Raw genomic sequence first — 18,904 nt, forward strand, 5'->3', positions numbered from 1 at the left:
AGAAAACAGCACTACGCCGACTAAAGTCTGCAACCCAAAAAACAGGAAATGAAAACAGAAATAGGACTCAAAACCAGAGAGCAGATTCCCCGCCGTCTGAAAAGTAACTAAACAAACAACAAGTAAAAAGAAAACCAGCCTACCGAAAGCCTCTGGAGAGAGTTCCGTCCAAAACGTAAACAACTAAGAACCAAAAAAAAACTAAACTAAACCGAGCGAGCGAGTCTGTCTGGTATGAACCCGAAAGAAAGGAAAAAAAAAAAAAAACTAAGAACTACTACTCTGCTACTGCCAAATGAAAACAAAGTCAAGTTATGGCAAAAAAAACCCCAAGGTCTGCACCTCCAAAATGTCTGTACCGACTCTCAGTGAATAAAAAAAAAAAAAAGAATAAAATGAAATTCCTTCAGTCTGTGCTCCGCTTGATTTCCCCTGCTATTATGCGTGAGACGTGCCTCTACTGCAGCCTGCAGTTGGCTCCTTTTGCCTTTGATTGTAACTTGTTAAGAATGCCCCTTTTATTTTTGTCATCCTCATGTCCCAGCATTTTAGGCAATCAAGCCTCACGTCTCAATGTGCTCTTCTTTTACTTAGCTCATTTATGAGTTTCTCTCCCGTAATAGACAAGATTTAATTATAAATTTACTTGAATGTTCTTCCACCCACAATATAATATATCTATATTTAATTAGATATAAAATATTATTTCACGTGTTGAACAAAGTCAATCCAGATTATCTAACTAATACTCTTATTTTAACACATAAAAATAATTTAATCCAAGATATTATGGGTATTAATAAAACATAATTGACTATCTATCATTCACGCTGCTCGCTACCCCTCATCATGGCATCTCCATCTTCCTTTGTCTCAAACTTTCTTTGTGACTCCATCGTCGCTCTATGGCTTGCCTCTCTGTAACGCCTGTTCTTACATTGAGTTATTTTCAAAATAATTTTAATAAAAATCGACGGGAATTATAGTTCCTTTTAAAATTTCTTTTCCTTTCATACCAGGATACAAAAGACTCCATATTATAAATAAAATTCATTTTCTTAATTAAAAGATTACGGCGAAAAATATTAAATTTTATAATTTAAGTTTTTCATACAAAATATCTTGCCTAGGCCTTCTTGCTCTTCTCCTTGGTCTGTGCCTATCATGACCTGTCATGCTCATGTTGTCTCTAGGAGGGCACACATAAAAACTAAAATGAGTTGATGACTCGTAAGTATTATCTAATACAGTCAAAATATATTAACATAGGTTTTCAGTCATATAATTATCATTCCATACATACTTATTGTACTTATCATGCATTGCTATTCTGTTCACTTTAAAAATGATGTGAGGTGGGGTTTTTCTTTAAAAGCGTACTTTCTTTTATTAAAACAATTCCCCACGCATTACTGCCTTCATTTCTTAAAGAGTCTATTCATGCATACTTCTTTTTTCTTACTTACGTTCATGCATACATACATTTATACATACATACATACATTCTTTCTTAACATGTATCCATTCTTTCTTTTTACTTTCATTGGTCGTAGCACACTGTTACGCCCTGTGTGCTAGGGTTAGTGGTCTTTGGACCTGATTCTGCCTCTGGCCATGGGTTGGTAATCCATTTCGTCAAGTGCAGCACTAGGTGCACTACTAGTATTACTTATTCAGCATTGCAATCTGCCCAGTCCAGTCCAATCCATTCGATACCTTTTCCATTTCAGTCCATGTGGCCGTTACGTATTTTTATGCGTCATTTTTTCAATCCTTTCAATCATTTACAGTTCTTTCATCCATTTCTTTCAATTCATTCGTAAAGTCATTTAAAATAAAAAATATGGGCTTAAACGTCATCTTTCATAGCATCATTTAAAATATTAATTTGTGCATCATTTAAAGCATCGTCTTTCATAGGGATATTTTAAAATCTTTCATAGGGACATTTTAAAACACTTTCTTTGCGTCATTTAAAGTATAGGGCCAAGGCCTCAAAACATGTTCTTTGCGCCGTTTAAAGCATAAAGCCAAGGCCCCATGTTTCATTTTGTAAAAATACATACAATATATACCATGTATAGCATCCATCCATATGCATACACTTACATACTTTGGGTGCGTGAAAAGGGACTGCCAAGGAGGGCCGTTACATACTTACATTTGAAAACTTACGCTTCATTTTCTTTTAAGTAAAGCGTGTCTCGTAGAAAAAAGTTTCATTTTCCTTTTTGAGAAAAACTTTCATTTTCTTCTTTGTTTATATAAGAAAACTCTAAAAGAGTATGAACACAATACTTACTTGGACTTCATGCCATACTCATTCCATGCAGTTCATTCGTGTGCACGTTAGATGGCAACCTACATGCATACATATAACCTTATGTCATCATCTATCTAATGCATAAGTAACTATTCTAAAAAATAGAACTATGCCTCATTTGGAACACTCACCATCCATCTCTAGGCACTTACGTGCCATTTACTATGCTAAAACCTTCGGAATTTTATTCCTTAAAGTGAACCTCTGTGATTCACCTTAGGGTTAAGACACTAAGACCTCCATCTCATTCTTCTATTTCCACATTCCAAAGCATGATTTTGACTGACAGAGTCATGCATTCCAACCTAGACGATATACTCGTCACTACCTTCATGCATCCTAGCCCATACTAAATCCTCATTCTCAATCAGTTAGTCTACATGAATTCAAGCCAACTTTGGGGCTGAAACACCATGTAACTATACTGAGAACAGATTCTCCATTACATATGGTAAATATATCTGGTACACGTGTCTTGCCAGAGACACATGTATCTTATCCCCTTTTATCACCTAATAACAACTTATAATTCCAATGAATGCCCGCTTGTATAAACAAGCTCCATACTTCGATACCAACTTGCTTAGACTTGGTAGATAGGACTCTTTATACTTTCCGGCCCTGTACAAGTTCATCCCAATATTTGATAGGAGATGATTGTATCCACAAATGCACCTCTGCCATGTCACGTAGCTCGAGACTAATCCAAAGTCACGTCACGACGCCCATCATGCTTCCGCTGCACTCTCTAATACTTTTCCACCACTTCCATATACTCTTAGACATAAGTCAATCACAAGGTGACACCCGTCACCCTGAACTATAGGCCACATCACTACTACTTCAAAACATTGTTACATAGTTCCCACCACTTAACAAGAGGACTGCATCCATGAACGCGCCTCTGTCACATTACGCAGCTTGAGATAAATTCTCGAGTTACAGCACGATGCCCATCATGCTTCCGCTGCACTCTCTAATACCTTTTTCACCACTTCACACATACTTTCAGCCGCAAGTCAACGACCAGGTGACCCCTGTCACCTCGAACTACAGGCAACATCACCACTGCTTCGAAACTCTATTACACAGTTCCTGACGCTACACCATACATTCCACGCTTCTCAGCTACCCCATCCAATCCTTCATGACACACCATCCGAAATATCACGACATAGCACAAAGTACACTCACATGAACTCTCTTCCATCCACACTACAACACACATCATTATGATGCACGCCTCATGGTGTATCACTATACAACATGGAGTACACACCATACATACTTCCTTCGCTACATCACTTATTATCACAACACATAACACACGGTGCATCACCATACAACACAGAGCACACGCCATGTGTAGTCTATTCACTCTATGCCACACGTCACTACAGCACATGTCACACAGTGCGTTGCTATACTACACAATGAAACCCATTTTGAAGATGATGTCGTGGAGGGAGGAGGAGGGCATGTGGAGGCTCGCCGGTGGGAAGGAATGTTGGCCGGAGGATGGTGGTCAATTGATGACCGGTGGTGAGGCCGTAACTGTCGTGTACGGCGGCATGGAGGATGAGGATGGGTTTTTACCCATTTTGGCTAGTGAGTCCATGGGAGGAGAGAGGGAGAGCATGGGAGCTTGCCGACAGGAGAGAGTGATGGCCGGCATGAGAGGAGTGATTAGTGACTGGCGGTGAGGCCAACGGTAGTCGGCGGTGGCTGGGTTGTTGGAGAAGAAGTGCAACACGGTGGAGAGAACATATCGTTAGGTTGGATGTGCATAGCAGAGAGAGAGAGGAGAGAGAAGAGAGAGAGGGAAAAGAGAAAAGTGAGGGAGAAAGGCTAGGGGCTTGAGTATTTAATTCAAGTAATGCGTTTCGTGATCTTCAAAATGATCTAACGATGAGTTTAAACACTGATTTGAAAATGCGTAAGTGTTTTATAAATACTGAGAGGAATTAAGATAGAATATTATTTTATAAACTAAAGTTTATAAAATAATATTTCTTCATCATTATTTAAAATGATGAAGTATCTTCAATTATTCAAAGAGAATAAAATCATTTAAATTTAATTTAGAGTTTTCAACGTAAAGTTAAATCTCTTAATATTTTAAAATATCTAAAATATTTAATTTAAGTAATTATCCACAATTATAATATTTTTAGAACTCATTAAAATATTATAATTGTGTTACTTTAAAAACAAGTTTATCTAATAATACTGGAAGTATCTCATATATAAATATTTCTAGAATATTTAACATATATGTAAATTTGAAAATATTTATCTTACTTTAAAATCTGCTGGATAATTTTGAAAACTCGCTATCGAGGTACGACATATAGGACGAAGTTCAGCATGTAGACCGAAACTCAGCATGTAGAATGAGGCTTATAATTAAAGAAGAATAAAGAAGGAACGGATATCACACCCTCTTTACCTCTCTAATGGACCTACGAATAGTAAGTTATTTATAGCCCATATTGCCTCCATAGTTCATTGTTGAGATTATTGAGCCCTTTGGTGAAGTACACTGTAACTATGGTAATGAATTTTTGCCAATTATGATCACAATTTTCATGTACTCTTTTTCCCTTTTATAAGGCTTGATTGTAATGTTTATTCTTTATGTTTTTGTTGTTTATGGTATATTGGAGTATGGTTTATTGGAATCCGTATGAATGAGCTTATTCTCTATGATAGAATGGTTACTTGGCAAGTTAAACTAATGTTGATTTTCTGTTATCTAACTGACGAGTAATCATGGAAAAACGAGTAATCATGGCTAACGAGTGATAGGAAAATTTCTATGTTTTGGTGAACACGATGTAAGTTTACAATGGCTTTACTACTAGTCTTGCTCTTGTACTTTGTTACTCTCGTGATATTCTAAACATGCATATGAAAATGATGCCTGATAAAACTATTTATTTTAATAGTCATTGTCAATTGGCTTCTATTAATGATGCAAAATGATCCTTTTGCCTAGGGTTGGGTTCCGACTACAACAAAGTCGGAAAGCCCAACTCTAAACTCCAAAGTCGAAATTGGGTTCCGTCTCTGACTCTGATTAAAAGCAGACTCCGACTTCGATCTGAATTGTTGGAGTTAGAGTCGGAGTGTTGGAGCCAACGGTGAGAGAGAGAGAGAGAGAGAGAGAGAGAGAGAGCCTTGGTGGCTGCCATCGTCAAACGGTGATGGTGTCGACATTGCTAAAGCCAATGGAACCACTTTCCGCAAGAACTTGAGTTTCCCTTGCTGCCTATCAGACATCTCCATACCGATGGGTTTGTTGGCCAAAGAGACTATACTATAGTAGCTTTGTTTTGGTTGTCACAATATTTGCTGTGTTATAATTGGTGGTTTTCATGTTGTTTGCTATTTTTTTTTTTTTAAATATCAGATGAGTGAGTTAGCAGGTGAAAATGAAGATTTGATTAACTTGGATGCTTTGGACTCATAAAGTTTTCAAAATGAGAGAACTAAAAGCGATACGAAGGAAACGATAAAAGTATGGAAGTTTTTTTTTGAGATGGTTCCTAATTCTGACAATTGATGGTAAGACGACGTGTAGATGAGGTCGGTATGGACCAGTGGAACGAGCTAGACGACGAGTACGCTTTCGTATACACGAACCCTGACAAGGGTTCGAAGAAGGTGCTCGTCAAGTGCCTTGCGATGGAAGATAAATTGCTAGTGGATGCTCTTGCTGACGGGGCTTCCGAGGCGGTCCATCTCTAAATTAGCTAGGGGTTTCCTTTTACTTTGTTCCTCTTTTCGCTTTCGATTGGGTATTTTCGGTTCGCTTAAATTTTTTTTCTTCAGTTCCGTTTATGGGGTTGGTGGGTTTTTCATTGCAGTGTTGAAGACTATGCTGGAGAAAATGGGGGTACCAATTATTCTGCGCAATATAAGAATCTGGCGGAGCTGGTGAAGAAACTGGATACTGAAGTCCTTTCTAAATTAGATGGATCCTCACTACCGAGTTCATCAGATAATGCTTCAAGGTAATTGGGCTTAACCTATTTGTAGTATCACTTTGTCTATTTACTGATAATTGGTGCATGGAAATGATTTCGAATAGATTAGTGCATTGCATTTGACGCTTGAACCCATTTCGCCTACTGATTCGCACACTCTGTAGTTGCTGAATGTATTAAATCCTTTTTCCCCTCCTGTCTTCATGATCTTATTGATTTTAGAGTAAAATAAATAAGTCGGTGATTTGAGAATTGCTTAAGGGCAGGAAAAATTTTTGGCTGGTTTTTTTGTTATTCGGTGGTTGAATACCGTTTTCGGTTATCACGAAGTTCAGATTATAGTGCTCGAGTTTTTCTGCTCAATTCCAAAGTCCCAAATCTATTTACATTTTTGTTTGCTACAAGCTTTAGCACGCACCTGTAGGTTTTCTTGAAAAGCTTGCCAGTGAACTTTTCTTATATCATTATGTAAGCACAGATTAGGAATTAGGTGATATAGAAATGGGGAAACATTGAAATTTTGAAGTAAATACTTGATTGAATCACTTCATTCTGTTGATCAGTTTAGCCTGGAACCATGGCTTTTCCTAGATTGGACGTGTTCCTAGGGTGGATTTGTTCTGTGTTTTGTGTAGTAAAATTCCTTGGTGGTTTTGGTTTGGTCATGGGGTAGTTGAACTGTTAACCCAATGGCTTGCTGGGGACATGGTTCGAGTGCACACACTAATGAAGAAATTTTCTTTTAGGAAAGTATTCTCCTCCTTTTCCATGTCTAATTTTTTTTTTTTTTTTCCTTTTATCTCTTGGGGAGTAGGCTTGTTTTAAATTAAAACGACTACATTTCAAATCATCATGTGAATATCTCTATATCAATCGATACTTCTTCTCAAGAATTTTGTTTGTGGTATGGAAATGTATTGATGGAATTCATACATATACCTCTGCCCCTAGTCCTAAACCCTCCTCTCTTCTTTCCTAGTCTCAATTTCTTTATTCTTGCGCTTCCTTTCATTTCCTATATGAGAGACAAAGGAAAGGATATTAGAATTTAAGCCTTAGATTTTTCAAGCCTCGATTCTTTTTCCCCCATCAAGTGAAGCTCTATGTAAAAGGTCAAGTATCCAATAAATTTATAAGGAGTTATATAAATTGAATAGGAATTTACATTTCAACTTGAACTGTGAACTTTTCAATGTGAACCCTGAAACAGATGTGATTGTGCATAATGAGCACACTTCTCCCTTGATTGTTTTTAATGATTGCGTCGTTTTCTGCTCTGCAAGCTTGGAGACCAGTGAAGCAAGAAGAAGCGACATTAGCGCTGCTGTTCCAATTGGTGGACGTTCAAGCCCTGAAACTCATCCTGCATGGTCTCTCTCTCTCTCTTCCTTACCCCCCTCCCCCCCCCCCCCCCCCCCCCCCCCCCAACAAAAAAAAAAAAAACAATTTCTCCAGTTTCTTATATTCATTTAATCGTTGTATTGTATGATTTCATAAAGTGCATGCTGTCCGTACATAATTGCCATCAATTAATAAGTGTGAACTTTTTTGGTAGCTGCAGTTATGGTAGATAATTCCCCCCCCTTTTTTTTTAACTCCCAGAGTCCCAGTCACATTTTAATCAGCCATTTAAAATATTATTTTCAATAAATAATATAATTTCTTAATTAGAAGATGATCCATCCAACAGAAAATCTTATGTTACTGCATTGATCTTCTGGTTATTACTGAAATTTCCCTAAACAGATTGTAATCGCAAGATCAGCCAATATTATTTTAACTTCAGTGTCATAATTTCTTTCCTAAGAATCTTTTTCTAATTCGACTGTCCGAAATTGTTTTTCTGCAACGAAACAAACACAAATAGTTGGATCTCATGTAAATGATGATGCTTTAGCATGATGTTAACATAATATGCCTTTGTTAATTACATGGAAAACTATGCACTGAAACACATGCTTATAACACAAACTTCAATCAGAATTCCAATATTTCTAAGAGTACAATTCTTTTTTTCTTAATTTGATCATCATTTAAATATTTAGAAATTTAAGCTAGTTGCAGTTCTATATCCTCCTTAAAAGATATACTACCTAATACCATGGCATCACCATCGTCTTCAATATTGCAGTCTGCCACAGCCACCCTCTGCACAGTTTTGTGAGAATACCTTCGAGCCAAGAACACAAAAAAAAGCATGTTCACAGCAGAAATTCCAGCCAACAGCCAATAGAATTTGTCCAAACGGCTAGTATTCAAATCTTTACCAAACCAACCGTGTCCATCCGTCTTGGTTAAACGTCCAACAATGGTTATCAACCAACCACTCACGAAGTTTGCAGCTCCTATAACACTTGGGTATAATGCAATGCCTAAGCTCCGCATAGATTCTGGGACTTCTTCATAAAAATACTCCTGCAAGCCCACTAAAGCAAATCCATCTCCAATACCGAGGATGAGAAATTGGGGAGCCAACCAGAAAACACTCATGGAAAGTGAACTCTTTCTGGGATCATTCTCCACTACGCCTAGCCTTTTCTTCTCAACAAGGGCTGCAACTACCATTACAAGAATGGAGAACAGCATTCCAATACCAATCCTCTGTAGGATAGTGATTCCTCTCTCGTTTCCTGTTGCCTTTCTTAGAGTGGGAACGAGGATCTTCTCGTAGATGGTGACAGAGATAATCATTCCAATGGAAGCAACGGCGGAAATTGAGACCGGGGGAAGCTCGAAGCCATTTCCAATCTTTCGGTTTAGTACAACACCTTGTTTGATAAAAAAGGTGGTGCGTTGTGCTGTACAAATTCCAAATGGCAAAGTAGCAAGCCATATGGGGATCATGTTCAGAACAAGCTTCAACTCCTCAACCTTTGTCACGGTCGCAAGTTTCCAAGGATTCTGCTTCTCATCTGGATTATGCTTGTCTCCAAGAACAGCTGCTTTGTCGAGAAATCTGAAATAGAATACCCAGAAAAATTATTCATCGCTCCAGTGTATGGATCTCAGTTTTTCATCCTGCAGTCTGATAAGGATAATTTGTGTTTAATTAAAATTAGGGGTTGACATGCTTACTTGAGTTTGTTTGTGTGACATAGGAATCTCCCTTTGGTCTTCTCTGCCTTGGGAATTTCAAACAATTGAGCAACACTGGAAGGATAAGGAAGATTTCTCTTGCGAATGGCTGCTACAAGAACTTGCAACAATTGCATCAAGGGGCTCCCACTTGAATGTCTGTAACGATAAAATGGCCTTCCTGTGATGAAGATAACCAACGACACTGCCATGACTGCCGTGAGTATGATATATGAAGCACCCCAGTTCACATGGTCTTGCACATACACAATCACAGTCACACCAAGTAGAAGTCCAGCACAATGGCCAAAGTTCCACCAGTTGAAGTATGTCATCTTCTGCCTTCTTTCTTCAGTGTGATCATCATCAAACTGGTCCGCTCCAAAGCTCTCCAAAGACGGTTTAAGCCCTCCAGTTCCTACCGAGATCATGTAAATGGCAAGGAAAAAAACCACCTCGTGAACCTTCCTAGGCTTTATGCACATATCAGTCTCACAAGCCTTTAATCCTGGTATGAACCAAGACAACGTCAGGAGGATCAGACCCTGCATTATGTCAATATCAAGCACAGAATTTTGTCAGTCTTAAGACCCTGAAATGTACAAAATTTTTAGACTAATGATCTGGTCTTTAGATTTAAAGGAGAATTACCATGAGATAGATTATGGTTGACACGAGCGCTGTCGAGAATCTGCCTAAGCAAGCATCAGCTATGAACCCTCCCAACAGTGGCATCAAATTAGTAACACCAGACCAGTAGTTCACGTACTTGGTTGCTGTCTCAAGGTCTTGAAGCATTACTTTACTGAGGTAAAGGATCAAGCTGGGTGCAATTCCAAAGTAACTCAATCTCTCACTGAACTCGATTGCTGCCCAAATGATCAAACACAGTCACAAAAATTAATTTAGTTAAAGATAATTAGCTTTCTTGTACCGGTCTCCGTCATATGCATGTTACAACTTTAAATGCTTATTGCTCGTTTCAATATATATTTTGATTCTCTGGCGAGATTTAAACCTTTCGAAAAGAGCATCATCACTCGGTCAAATGAAGAGAATAAACTCTTTTTTATTTTTATTTTTGGAATGGTTCTACCCATCACTACTGGGTCCTTTATCCGTGTTGACCTCAAAAAGTGGTAGGGCCGATCTACCAATTAATTTCCGATGTTTCCGAAGAAATGAAGATTGTGGGGGGCCGGAAGGATTTTATCGTAATATTTGTTGCAGACGTGCAAAATGATGATGAAGGATATATCGTTACTTTTCTGTTCATTTAACCGAGTGATGATGCTCTCTTCGAAAGCTCTAATTTTACGTCAATTCATAAGAGGATCGATTATTTCACCTAAAGCCAAAGACTACATATTTCTCATGCCGATTAATATTAAAAAAGTGATCTTTGTGGAGGCATTTCTGATACGAAAGCGTTCTCAGGCCACATGTCAAATCATGCATGCAATTTGACTGCGATTTTTTTGTTCCTTTCAGAATGTACCGACCAATCGGCGTAGTTCTCACGCCTAGGTAGCTACCTCCATGCAATTAGCCGCAGTTTCTCTTATAAAAACCCGAAACAAAGTCGACTCGGCTAATCTTATACATGCACGGAAAAATCTAATCGCAATACAACTGTATATTAATATATATATTAATTTAATACGATTAATCAAAATGTAGATTTTGTTAAAAGTAATATTAATTTAAATTTTAAATATAAAAAAATTAATATTAATATATAGATTAATACGTAATTTTATTTATACGTAATAAAACTTTGCCGCGAGTGAGGACTCATTCTCCTACATAAATAACTTTTGAAAATCTTACCGCGAGTGAGGACTCATTCTCCTACATAAATAACTTTTGAAAATCTTGCCCTTTTATTTTATATCCATCCGCAAAATCAAATAATTAAAAAGTATGATTTTAATTAACGCCCAACCTTCGACACAGGATAAAGGTCTCATCTTTCTTCGCTCAGGGGACAGAGGTCCTACGGTAGGTAACAGAGGCACAAGCAACTTGAGTTAGGAAGGCCCCACTTTAATGTAACTTAATTAAGAAGGTAGGCGGCTTATCAACATGACCTTACCCATAAAATTAAGCCCGAACTCCAATATTTAAGTTTGAATCAGAGAAATAGAGGTTGTGTCTCTAATATATTGGGATTTCCTGATGTGCCAACCCAGTATAAAGTTACTTTAGTATCCCTTAGCATACTAACTAGAGAACAACATCGGTTTTACTCTAAAGGGTGACAATATGATATGGTGCATATTAAATGAACGTGCATGCTATACCAGCTGGTTCTTGGATCATTGCAGCCAAAAGACAGAAAGAAGAAGCAAGTCTACATGGTATTATATATATGGCACTAGATTTGGGTCACTAACAAGCAGTAACGAACAGATCATCAAAGTGGAAGTTGAGGGACCTAAAATTCATGTCGAAGAAAGAATACGTTTTTTTTTTTTTTTAAGAATTATTCCACAAATACGTATAAACATATAACTTGTATACCAATATTTGATAAAAAAAAAAGAGAGATAAGTAACACATGCAAAGAGTGTTCAGTTTGCATATATGTTTCCCCGTTCCTGTAGTTTGAGCCTTCAGCATATCATGTATATATATAATTAGGAAGGGTACTGCATTCAAGTGACTAATTAATTATGCATGCCAGTATTGGGATGAGGGAAGATATTGAAAATTTAGAAGTATTTTTCCTCCATCTGAACACATGCAGTTCTGGATATAGGTAGCAACATGCAGGGAGGGAGTTATTGATCTGTGTCATGCATTATTAATAGCGATTCGTATTCCTTACCAATGATAAACCTGGAGGCCTTCCAAACACCAGTGGAAGCCCGAAGAGGCACTTTTCCTTTATGATCCACAGAAGAATCATAAACCAATAAATTCTCCTGGTCAGTCTGATCCCTTGGTTGACCTGCTCCCTTCTTACTGATCTCCTCCATCTCTTCAGAACACTTCCTTGAGCTAAGATCAGGAAGCTGGTAGAATTTATAAGAAAGAAAGACTAGCTACCATATAGAGAATATACATACGATTCGAAAGAGGATTTAGGCTAGTGGCCGTAGACAGAATATGATTGGTGTGATAGCTTGGCTTTGGGACTGTCATATATAGAGAGGATCGACGTTAGCTAACATAGCTTTTTCTTCACGCACTGAGTTTGGGTTTCTAGATACGTACTCCTGTGCGCGTCCAAGAGACAGATGACACTTCAGCATCATGTCATGCCAATGATAGCATCATGTCATGCCAATGATGCGAAGAAAGGAAGGTACAAAATCTCTTAAAGTTTGAATCTTTTTTAAAAAATAAATTAATTAACTTGTAGTGTCTTGTCATCTTATTTCAAAATTAAATATATAATTTAAAAAAATCTATTTATCATCTTAATTTTCATAATCTTATTATCATTTTAATATCTTATTATCATCCTATGATAATATTAGACGATATGTTTACAAATAAAATATAATAATTAATTTGTAATAATTTAATGCCACATTATAAAATAATAGAAGGATAATGAGAATTAAGATAATGAATAATATTACTTATATAATTTTATTAATTATTTCAAAAAATATCTTTAATTGTAATTATTAATCTTTAAATAACCAACAAAATAAAATATTAATCTAATTAAAAAATAACAATTACAGATAAAATAAAATTAAAATATACTAATCTAATTAAGAAAAAAATAAATTTAAAAAAGATAATTATTAACTAAAACGTATCCGTTAATTATGAAACCTCCTCCTAATTCGTCTCAGACCTACGAAAATACTTTCCCACCAATAACATGAAAAAATTTCATATTCCTTTTCCACTCCTAAACAAGTCAATTAAAGGAGGCTGCCGGCCTAGTCGTACTACTATATGTGAACGCACCCCGTATATACGCACACCTGCATGTATGAAAATAAACGCGCAACTGCATGATTTGTTTCCACGTTTGAGATTTGAATTTTGTCGCCTTTTGTAGGTTTCCTCTCGAGCGGCTGTTTAGACGTTTGAGAGTTGGCATTTGGCGCCTTTTGTACGTCTCCTCTTGAGTGGCTGTTTAGACGTTTGAGATTTGGCATTTATTATTAGAGCAGGATATACAGAATGACATCAGTGTCCCCACATCTCCAGATGATGAAGAATCTGCTCCTTGTGGCAGCATAGATGGTGCTGATATGAAGACTCGATCACCAACTAATAAACAAGTTGTTTGTAATAGTTTATCTGTCCATTTACTAGAATGTCCTTCCCTTAGCTGATATGTAATGTACCCTTATATAATTTCATTATATAGTTGTCCAGAATATTCCTTAGTTAGTTAGGATTTGTTTTCCCTCTTGTAGTATAAAGCAACAGCACCATGTACAGCCAAAACACACGATGGAATAGAAGGATCAGTTTTTCCTCCACACATTCTCTCTCTATTATTTTTCTTCTTCTCTGCTATTTTCTTCTTTGCTTATTCTTATATGGTATCAAGAGCCACATAGTGAGAAACTTCTGCTATGGCTTCTGAAAAACCTGCATCCATTTTTTTGGATTTTGCAAATATTATCAACCCTTATCGCCTAGATCATGGGGACAATCCCTCCATTCCCTTGGTCCCTGACCTTCTCACCTCAGAGAATTATACAACCTGGTCAAGAGCTATGTGTAGAGCTCTTCGTGCCAAAAACAAGCTTGGTTTCATCAATGGAACCTTAACCAAACCAAAAGACCCTGCTGACCCACTCAATGATGCCTGGGAGAGATGCAATGACTTAGTGGTCTCCTGGCTCCACAACTCCATTAACCCCACTCTCAAATCCAGTATTGCATTGGTGGATGATGCAAATCAAATATGGGGAGAACTAAAAGAACGTTTCACTCAACAAAATGGGCATAAAATCTTCCAACTCAAAAAGGCTCTCATAGGTTTGCACCAAGACACTGATTCAGTAAGTGTTTATTTTGACAAACTTAAAACTGTTTGGGATGAACTCCTCATATTTGACCCAATGCCTGATTGTAATTGTGGCAAACTTGCTGTCATAAATGATAGATACCAAAGAGATTGTGTCATACAATTTCTTATGGGTTTAAATGAGTCTTTTAATGCCACCCGTGACCAGATTATGCTACTAGATCCCTTGCCTCCCATAAATAAAATATTTTCCATGGTTCAGCAGCAAGAGATGCAGCATCTTGTGCTTAAAAGTACCCCTTCACCTGATTCAATGGCCCTTGCTGTCAAGCAGCCATACACAGCATATAAGCCCTTTTCCAAACCACTTCAGCCTTTCAAACGAGATAGGCCCTTTTGCACCCATTGCAAAATACAAGGACATACCCTGGACAACTGCTTCAAAGCAAGAAATGCCCAAGCCCCCATTTGCATTCACTGTCATATGACAGGCCATCTAGCAGATAAAGTGCTACAAAGTGCATGGTTATCCACCTGGGCATAAACTTCATGGCAAACCCAAACAGCTTAGCTTTCCATCTGCCAATATGACCTCACTTGAACCAGAGAATCCATCCATTAACAGCTTCACCCTCACCATAGACCAATACCAGCAACTACTCTCACTATTGCCATCAAAGGAAGTCTCTATTGCTCCTCATTCAGTCAACCATGTCCAGGCAGATTGTTCTTCTTCTTCCACTATGAATGGTAATTCTTTTTGTTTCACTTCATCCATTCAAACATCTCACACAAACTCACACTCACCATGGATTATTGACACTGGTGCTACAGATCATATGATCTGTAACACCTCATGTTTTCATCCATCACCTCTCATGTTTCTTTCAAAATCAAATTACCAAATGGTCACACTGCACCTGCCACCCACATTGGCACTGTTCATCTCACTCCCACCTTAATTCTGCATAATGTACTATGTGTTCCCTCTTTTACCTTCAATTTAATCTCAGCTAAACAGCTAACCTCTTCACTTTCTTGTTGTTTTGTTTTTCTATCACAATTCTGTTTTCTCCAGGACCTTTTGTCATGGACCACGATTGGCATGGGTGAGATAAAAGATGGTCTTTACCAATTGCTTGCTGAACCAGTGTCTCCATCAACGCTTCTTGACCATTTTTCATTTTCTTTACATAAAACCATTTCTGTTTCTGCTGTTTTGAAAGATGTTGATCAAGTTTCTGATCTCTGGCATTGTAGACTGGGACATACTCCCATTTCAAAATTAAATATAATACCAGATTCCTCTATCAAGAATCACATCTTTACTATCTCTGATACTTATCCATGTCTTATGTGCCCCATTGCCAAACATCATAGGCTCCTAGGGGTGTAACCAGTCCGGTTCGGTTCAGTTTTAGACAAAATCTAGGACCGAACCGGTAGGCACCGGTTTTACATTTTTCAAAACCGATTACGCACCGATTACCCTCCTAAACCGGTATTCCGGTTTTACCGGTTTCCGGTCCGGTTCGGTCCGATTTTCCGGTTTTAATAAAATATATATTTATTATAAAAAAAATCTGTTTATAAAAAAAAAACTGCTATGTCAAAAAATTATACTTAAAAAAAAAACTACTATATAAAAAGACTGCTATGCAAAAAAAAAAGTGCTATGTAAAAAATTTATGCTATTAGTATAGCTTTGGTATGGCTTTATATAAATTATATGCTAATATATATAATTTATATTTATCTACTAATGTCTTATGTACTTATCAAAAAAAATATAAAGAGTTTTAAGTGTATTAGGCCATTAAAATTTAGTAATAATATTTGAGTGATTTTCTTTCTTTTTAGGTTCTTACTTTTTATGAATCTATGATAAAATGTTATTACTAAATAATATATATTTATAATATTATATATTTAAAGCATATGATTAATTAAATTTTCATGTTTGAGATTAAACTTTTATTTTATAAATTAAAATAACACTATCTTATATATAATTATAATTTATATTATTATATATTATATATAAAAAATTATATATAATATAAAACATATAACATATAACATTAAATAAATAAAAAAATATACACATATTAAATAGTACCGGTCCGGTCCGGTCTAAAAATGGTCGGAACCGAAACCGGACTGGTTCTGGCCGGTTTTTCATTTTATGAAACCGGGTCCGGACTGGACCGGTTCAAAACCGGCACAACCGGTCTGGTCCGGTTTTCCGGTTAAAATTTACACCCCTATAGGCTCCCATTTCCTAACAGTACTCATAAAACCAAAAGCATTTTTGAACTTATACACTGTGACATATGGGGTCCCAACTCAGTTGAAGCATATGATGGCTCAAGATATTTTTTAACAATTGTAGATGACTTTTCTAGGAGCACCTGGACCTACTTGCTTAAAGCTAAATCTCACACCAGATCATGTATTGAAGCTTTTTGCAATTTAGTAGAAACCCAATTTCAAACAAAAGTCAAAATTCTTAGAAGCAACAATGGTCTTGAGTTTCAAATGAATGACTTCTTTAATAAAAAAGGCATCATTCACCATAGGACTTGTGTGGCAACCCCTCAACAGAATGGGGTTGCTGAAAGAAAGCACCAACATATTTTAAACATAGCTCGATCTCTCAAAATACAATCTAACCTTCCCAACATCTATTGGACTGACTGCATTCTCACTGCCACATATATAATCAATCGAATTCCTAGCCCCTTACTTTCCAACAAAACCCCTTTTGAGATTCTTTTCAACACAGCTCCCACCTATTCTCACATGAGAATTTTTGATTGCCTGTGTTTTGCCTCTACTCTATCTCAACATAGAACCAAGTTTGCCCCTCGTGGCAGACAATGTGTCTTTCTTGGTTATCCCTTTGGGGTCAAAGGTTACAAATTGCTTGACATCAATTCTAAGACAGTTTTCATTTCTAGAGATGTTACTTTCCATGAATATGTTTTCCCTTTTCATCTTACCTCCCATTCATCACCTTTTTCTGCCTCTTATATTTCTCCTTCCTCAATGCCTTCTCCTGCTCCTCTCATATCACCTCCTACTTCTACTAATCTGTCTTCCCCTTCAGAAAATTGCTTACCAACACCTCCCTCTTCTCCTGCTTCTCCCATATCACATATTTCAGATTTACCATCCCAACCTATTCTCAGGAGATCCACTCGTACTAGAAGAGCCCCACAATACCTCCAAGACTTTCATTGTCAGCAAGCTAGTTCTATCTCACTCTCCCAATCAGTGGACATGGCATCTTCTCCATCAGGTATCTCTTTTCCCTTATCTTCTTCCATTTCATATAAGCATTTATCCCCTGCCCTTTCATTATTTTCTGCCACCATTTCATCTCATCATGATCCACAAACTTACAAACAAGCTGCCAAGGACCCCGACTGGTGTAAAGCAATTGAAACTGAACTTGAGACTCTAGAACTTAACCAAACCTGGATCCTCACTGACTTACCCCCTGGAAAAACACCAATTGATTGCAAATATGTTTTCAAAACAAAATACCATTCTAATGGCACTGTTGAGAGAAAGAAAGCAAGATTAGTTGCCAAAGGTTTCACCCAGCAGGAAGAGGTAGATTACCATGAGACTTTTTCACCTGTAGTGAAAATAGTTACTGTTAGAACTATTCTAGCCTTAGCTGCCATTAAGGGTTGGCAGCTTCAACAATTTGATGTCAACAATGCCTTTCTTAATGGTGAGCTCAATGAAGAAATCTACATGAGGAAGCCACCAGGTTACACAAAGGGATCTCCTGGTCAAGTATGCAAACTGCTCAGAAGCCTTTATGGCCTCAAACAGGCCTCACGTCAATGGTATGACAAGTTCTCAGCTTCTCTAATATCCTTTGGTTTTACCCAGTCAAAGGCTGATTATAGCCTCTTCACATACATCACTGCCACCACATTTACTGCACTACTAGTCTATGTCGATGACATAGTAGTTGCCAGCAATTCCCTCAAATCCATATCTGATCTTAAGACTTTTTTGAACAACCAATTCAAAATTAAAGACCTTGGATGTCTAAGATATTTTCTAGGCATAGAGGTTGCTCGATCTCCTACTGGCATTCACCTCTACCAAAGAAAATATGTTTTAGATCTTCTTGCTGATTCAGGAATGTTGGCCTCCAAACCATTAAAAATTCCAATGGACCAAAACCATAAACTCAGCAAGTCTTGTGGCACACCCCTAACAGATCCTACTCCCTACAGGCAGCTAATTGGTCGTCTACTTTACCTTACAATTACAAGACCAGACATTAGCTACCCAACACAGGTTCTAAGTCAGTTCATGGATCATCCTTCCACCTCCCACCTTGCTGCAGCCCACAAGGTATTAAGATACCTTAAAAACTCACCTGGTCAAGGGATCCTTCTATCCTCATCTTCTTCTATTCACCTAAGAGGCTACTGTGATTCAGATTGGGCATCTTGCCCTGATACCAGAAAATCAGTGACTGGTTATTGCATTCTTCTAGGCCATTCCCTCATCTCTTGGAGATCAAAGAAGCAGACAGTAGTG

General features: G+C 37.4%; 1 protein-coding gene across 5 annotated transcripts; it reads left to right on the forward strand.

The window, feature by feature from the left end:
* Positions 1-5,284: 5,284 nt before the first annotated feature.
* On the forward strand, positions 5,285-10,406 carry LOC122276563 (probable proteasome inhibitor). 5 transcript variants are annotated; one of them, XR_006228891.1, is made up of 6 exons: positions 5,286-5,619; positions 5,736-6,084; positions 6,193-6,339; positions 7,596-7,682; positions 8,444-9,308; positions 9,411-10,406. XR_006228891.1 is itself a non-coding variant. In XM_043086389.1 (5 exons), the coding sequence occupies exons 2-5, from the start codon at positions 6,033-6,035 to the stop codon at positions 9,454-9,456; spliced, it is 309 nt and encodes a 102-aa protein (XP_042942323.1). In that variant the 5' UTR covers positions 5,285-5,619; positions 5,736-6,032; the 3' UTR covers positions 9,457-10,406. The 5 variants fall into 5 exon arrangements, 1 of the variants encoding a protein (XP_042942323.1); XR_006228890.1 differs by having other exon boundaries at positions 5,287-5,619; positions 5,736-6,339; positions 9,411-9,606; positions 9,743-10,406; XM_043086389.1 differs by lacking the exon at positions 8,444-9,308 and having other exon boundaries at positions 5,285-5,619; positions 5,736-6,061.
* The last annotated feature ends 8,498 nt before the right edge of the window (positions 10,407-18,904 follow it).

The sequence above is a fragment of the Carya illinoinensis genome, chromosome 9 (genome assembly GCF_018687715.1).
Source record: "Carya illinoinensis cultivar Pawnee chromosome 9, C.illinoinensisPawnee_v1, whole genome shotgun sequence".
In the NCBI taxonomy this organism is placed as follows: Eukaryota; Viridiplantae; Streptophyta; class Magnoliopsida; order Fagales; family Juglandaceae; genus Carya; species Carya illinoinensis.

What these genes read in the sequence shown, in the direction of transcription:
- LOC122276563 (XM_043086389.1), top strand. Translation starts at nt 6,033, where the DNA reads ATGCTCTTGCTGACGGGGCTTCCGAGGCG. An exon ending in TCATCAGATAATGCTTCAAG is followed by an intron (nt 6,340 to 7,595) that starts GTAATTGGGCTT and finishes CTGCTCTGCAAG; the next exon opens with CTTGGAGACCAGTGAAGCAA. An exon ending in CCTGAAACTCATCCTGCATG is followed by an intron (nt 7,683 to 9,410) that starts GTCTCTCTCTCT and finishes TGTGTGACATAG; the next exon opens with GAATCTCCCTTTGGTCTTCT.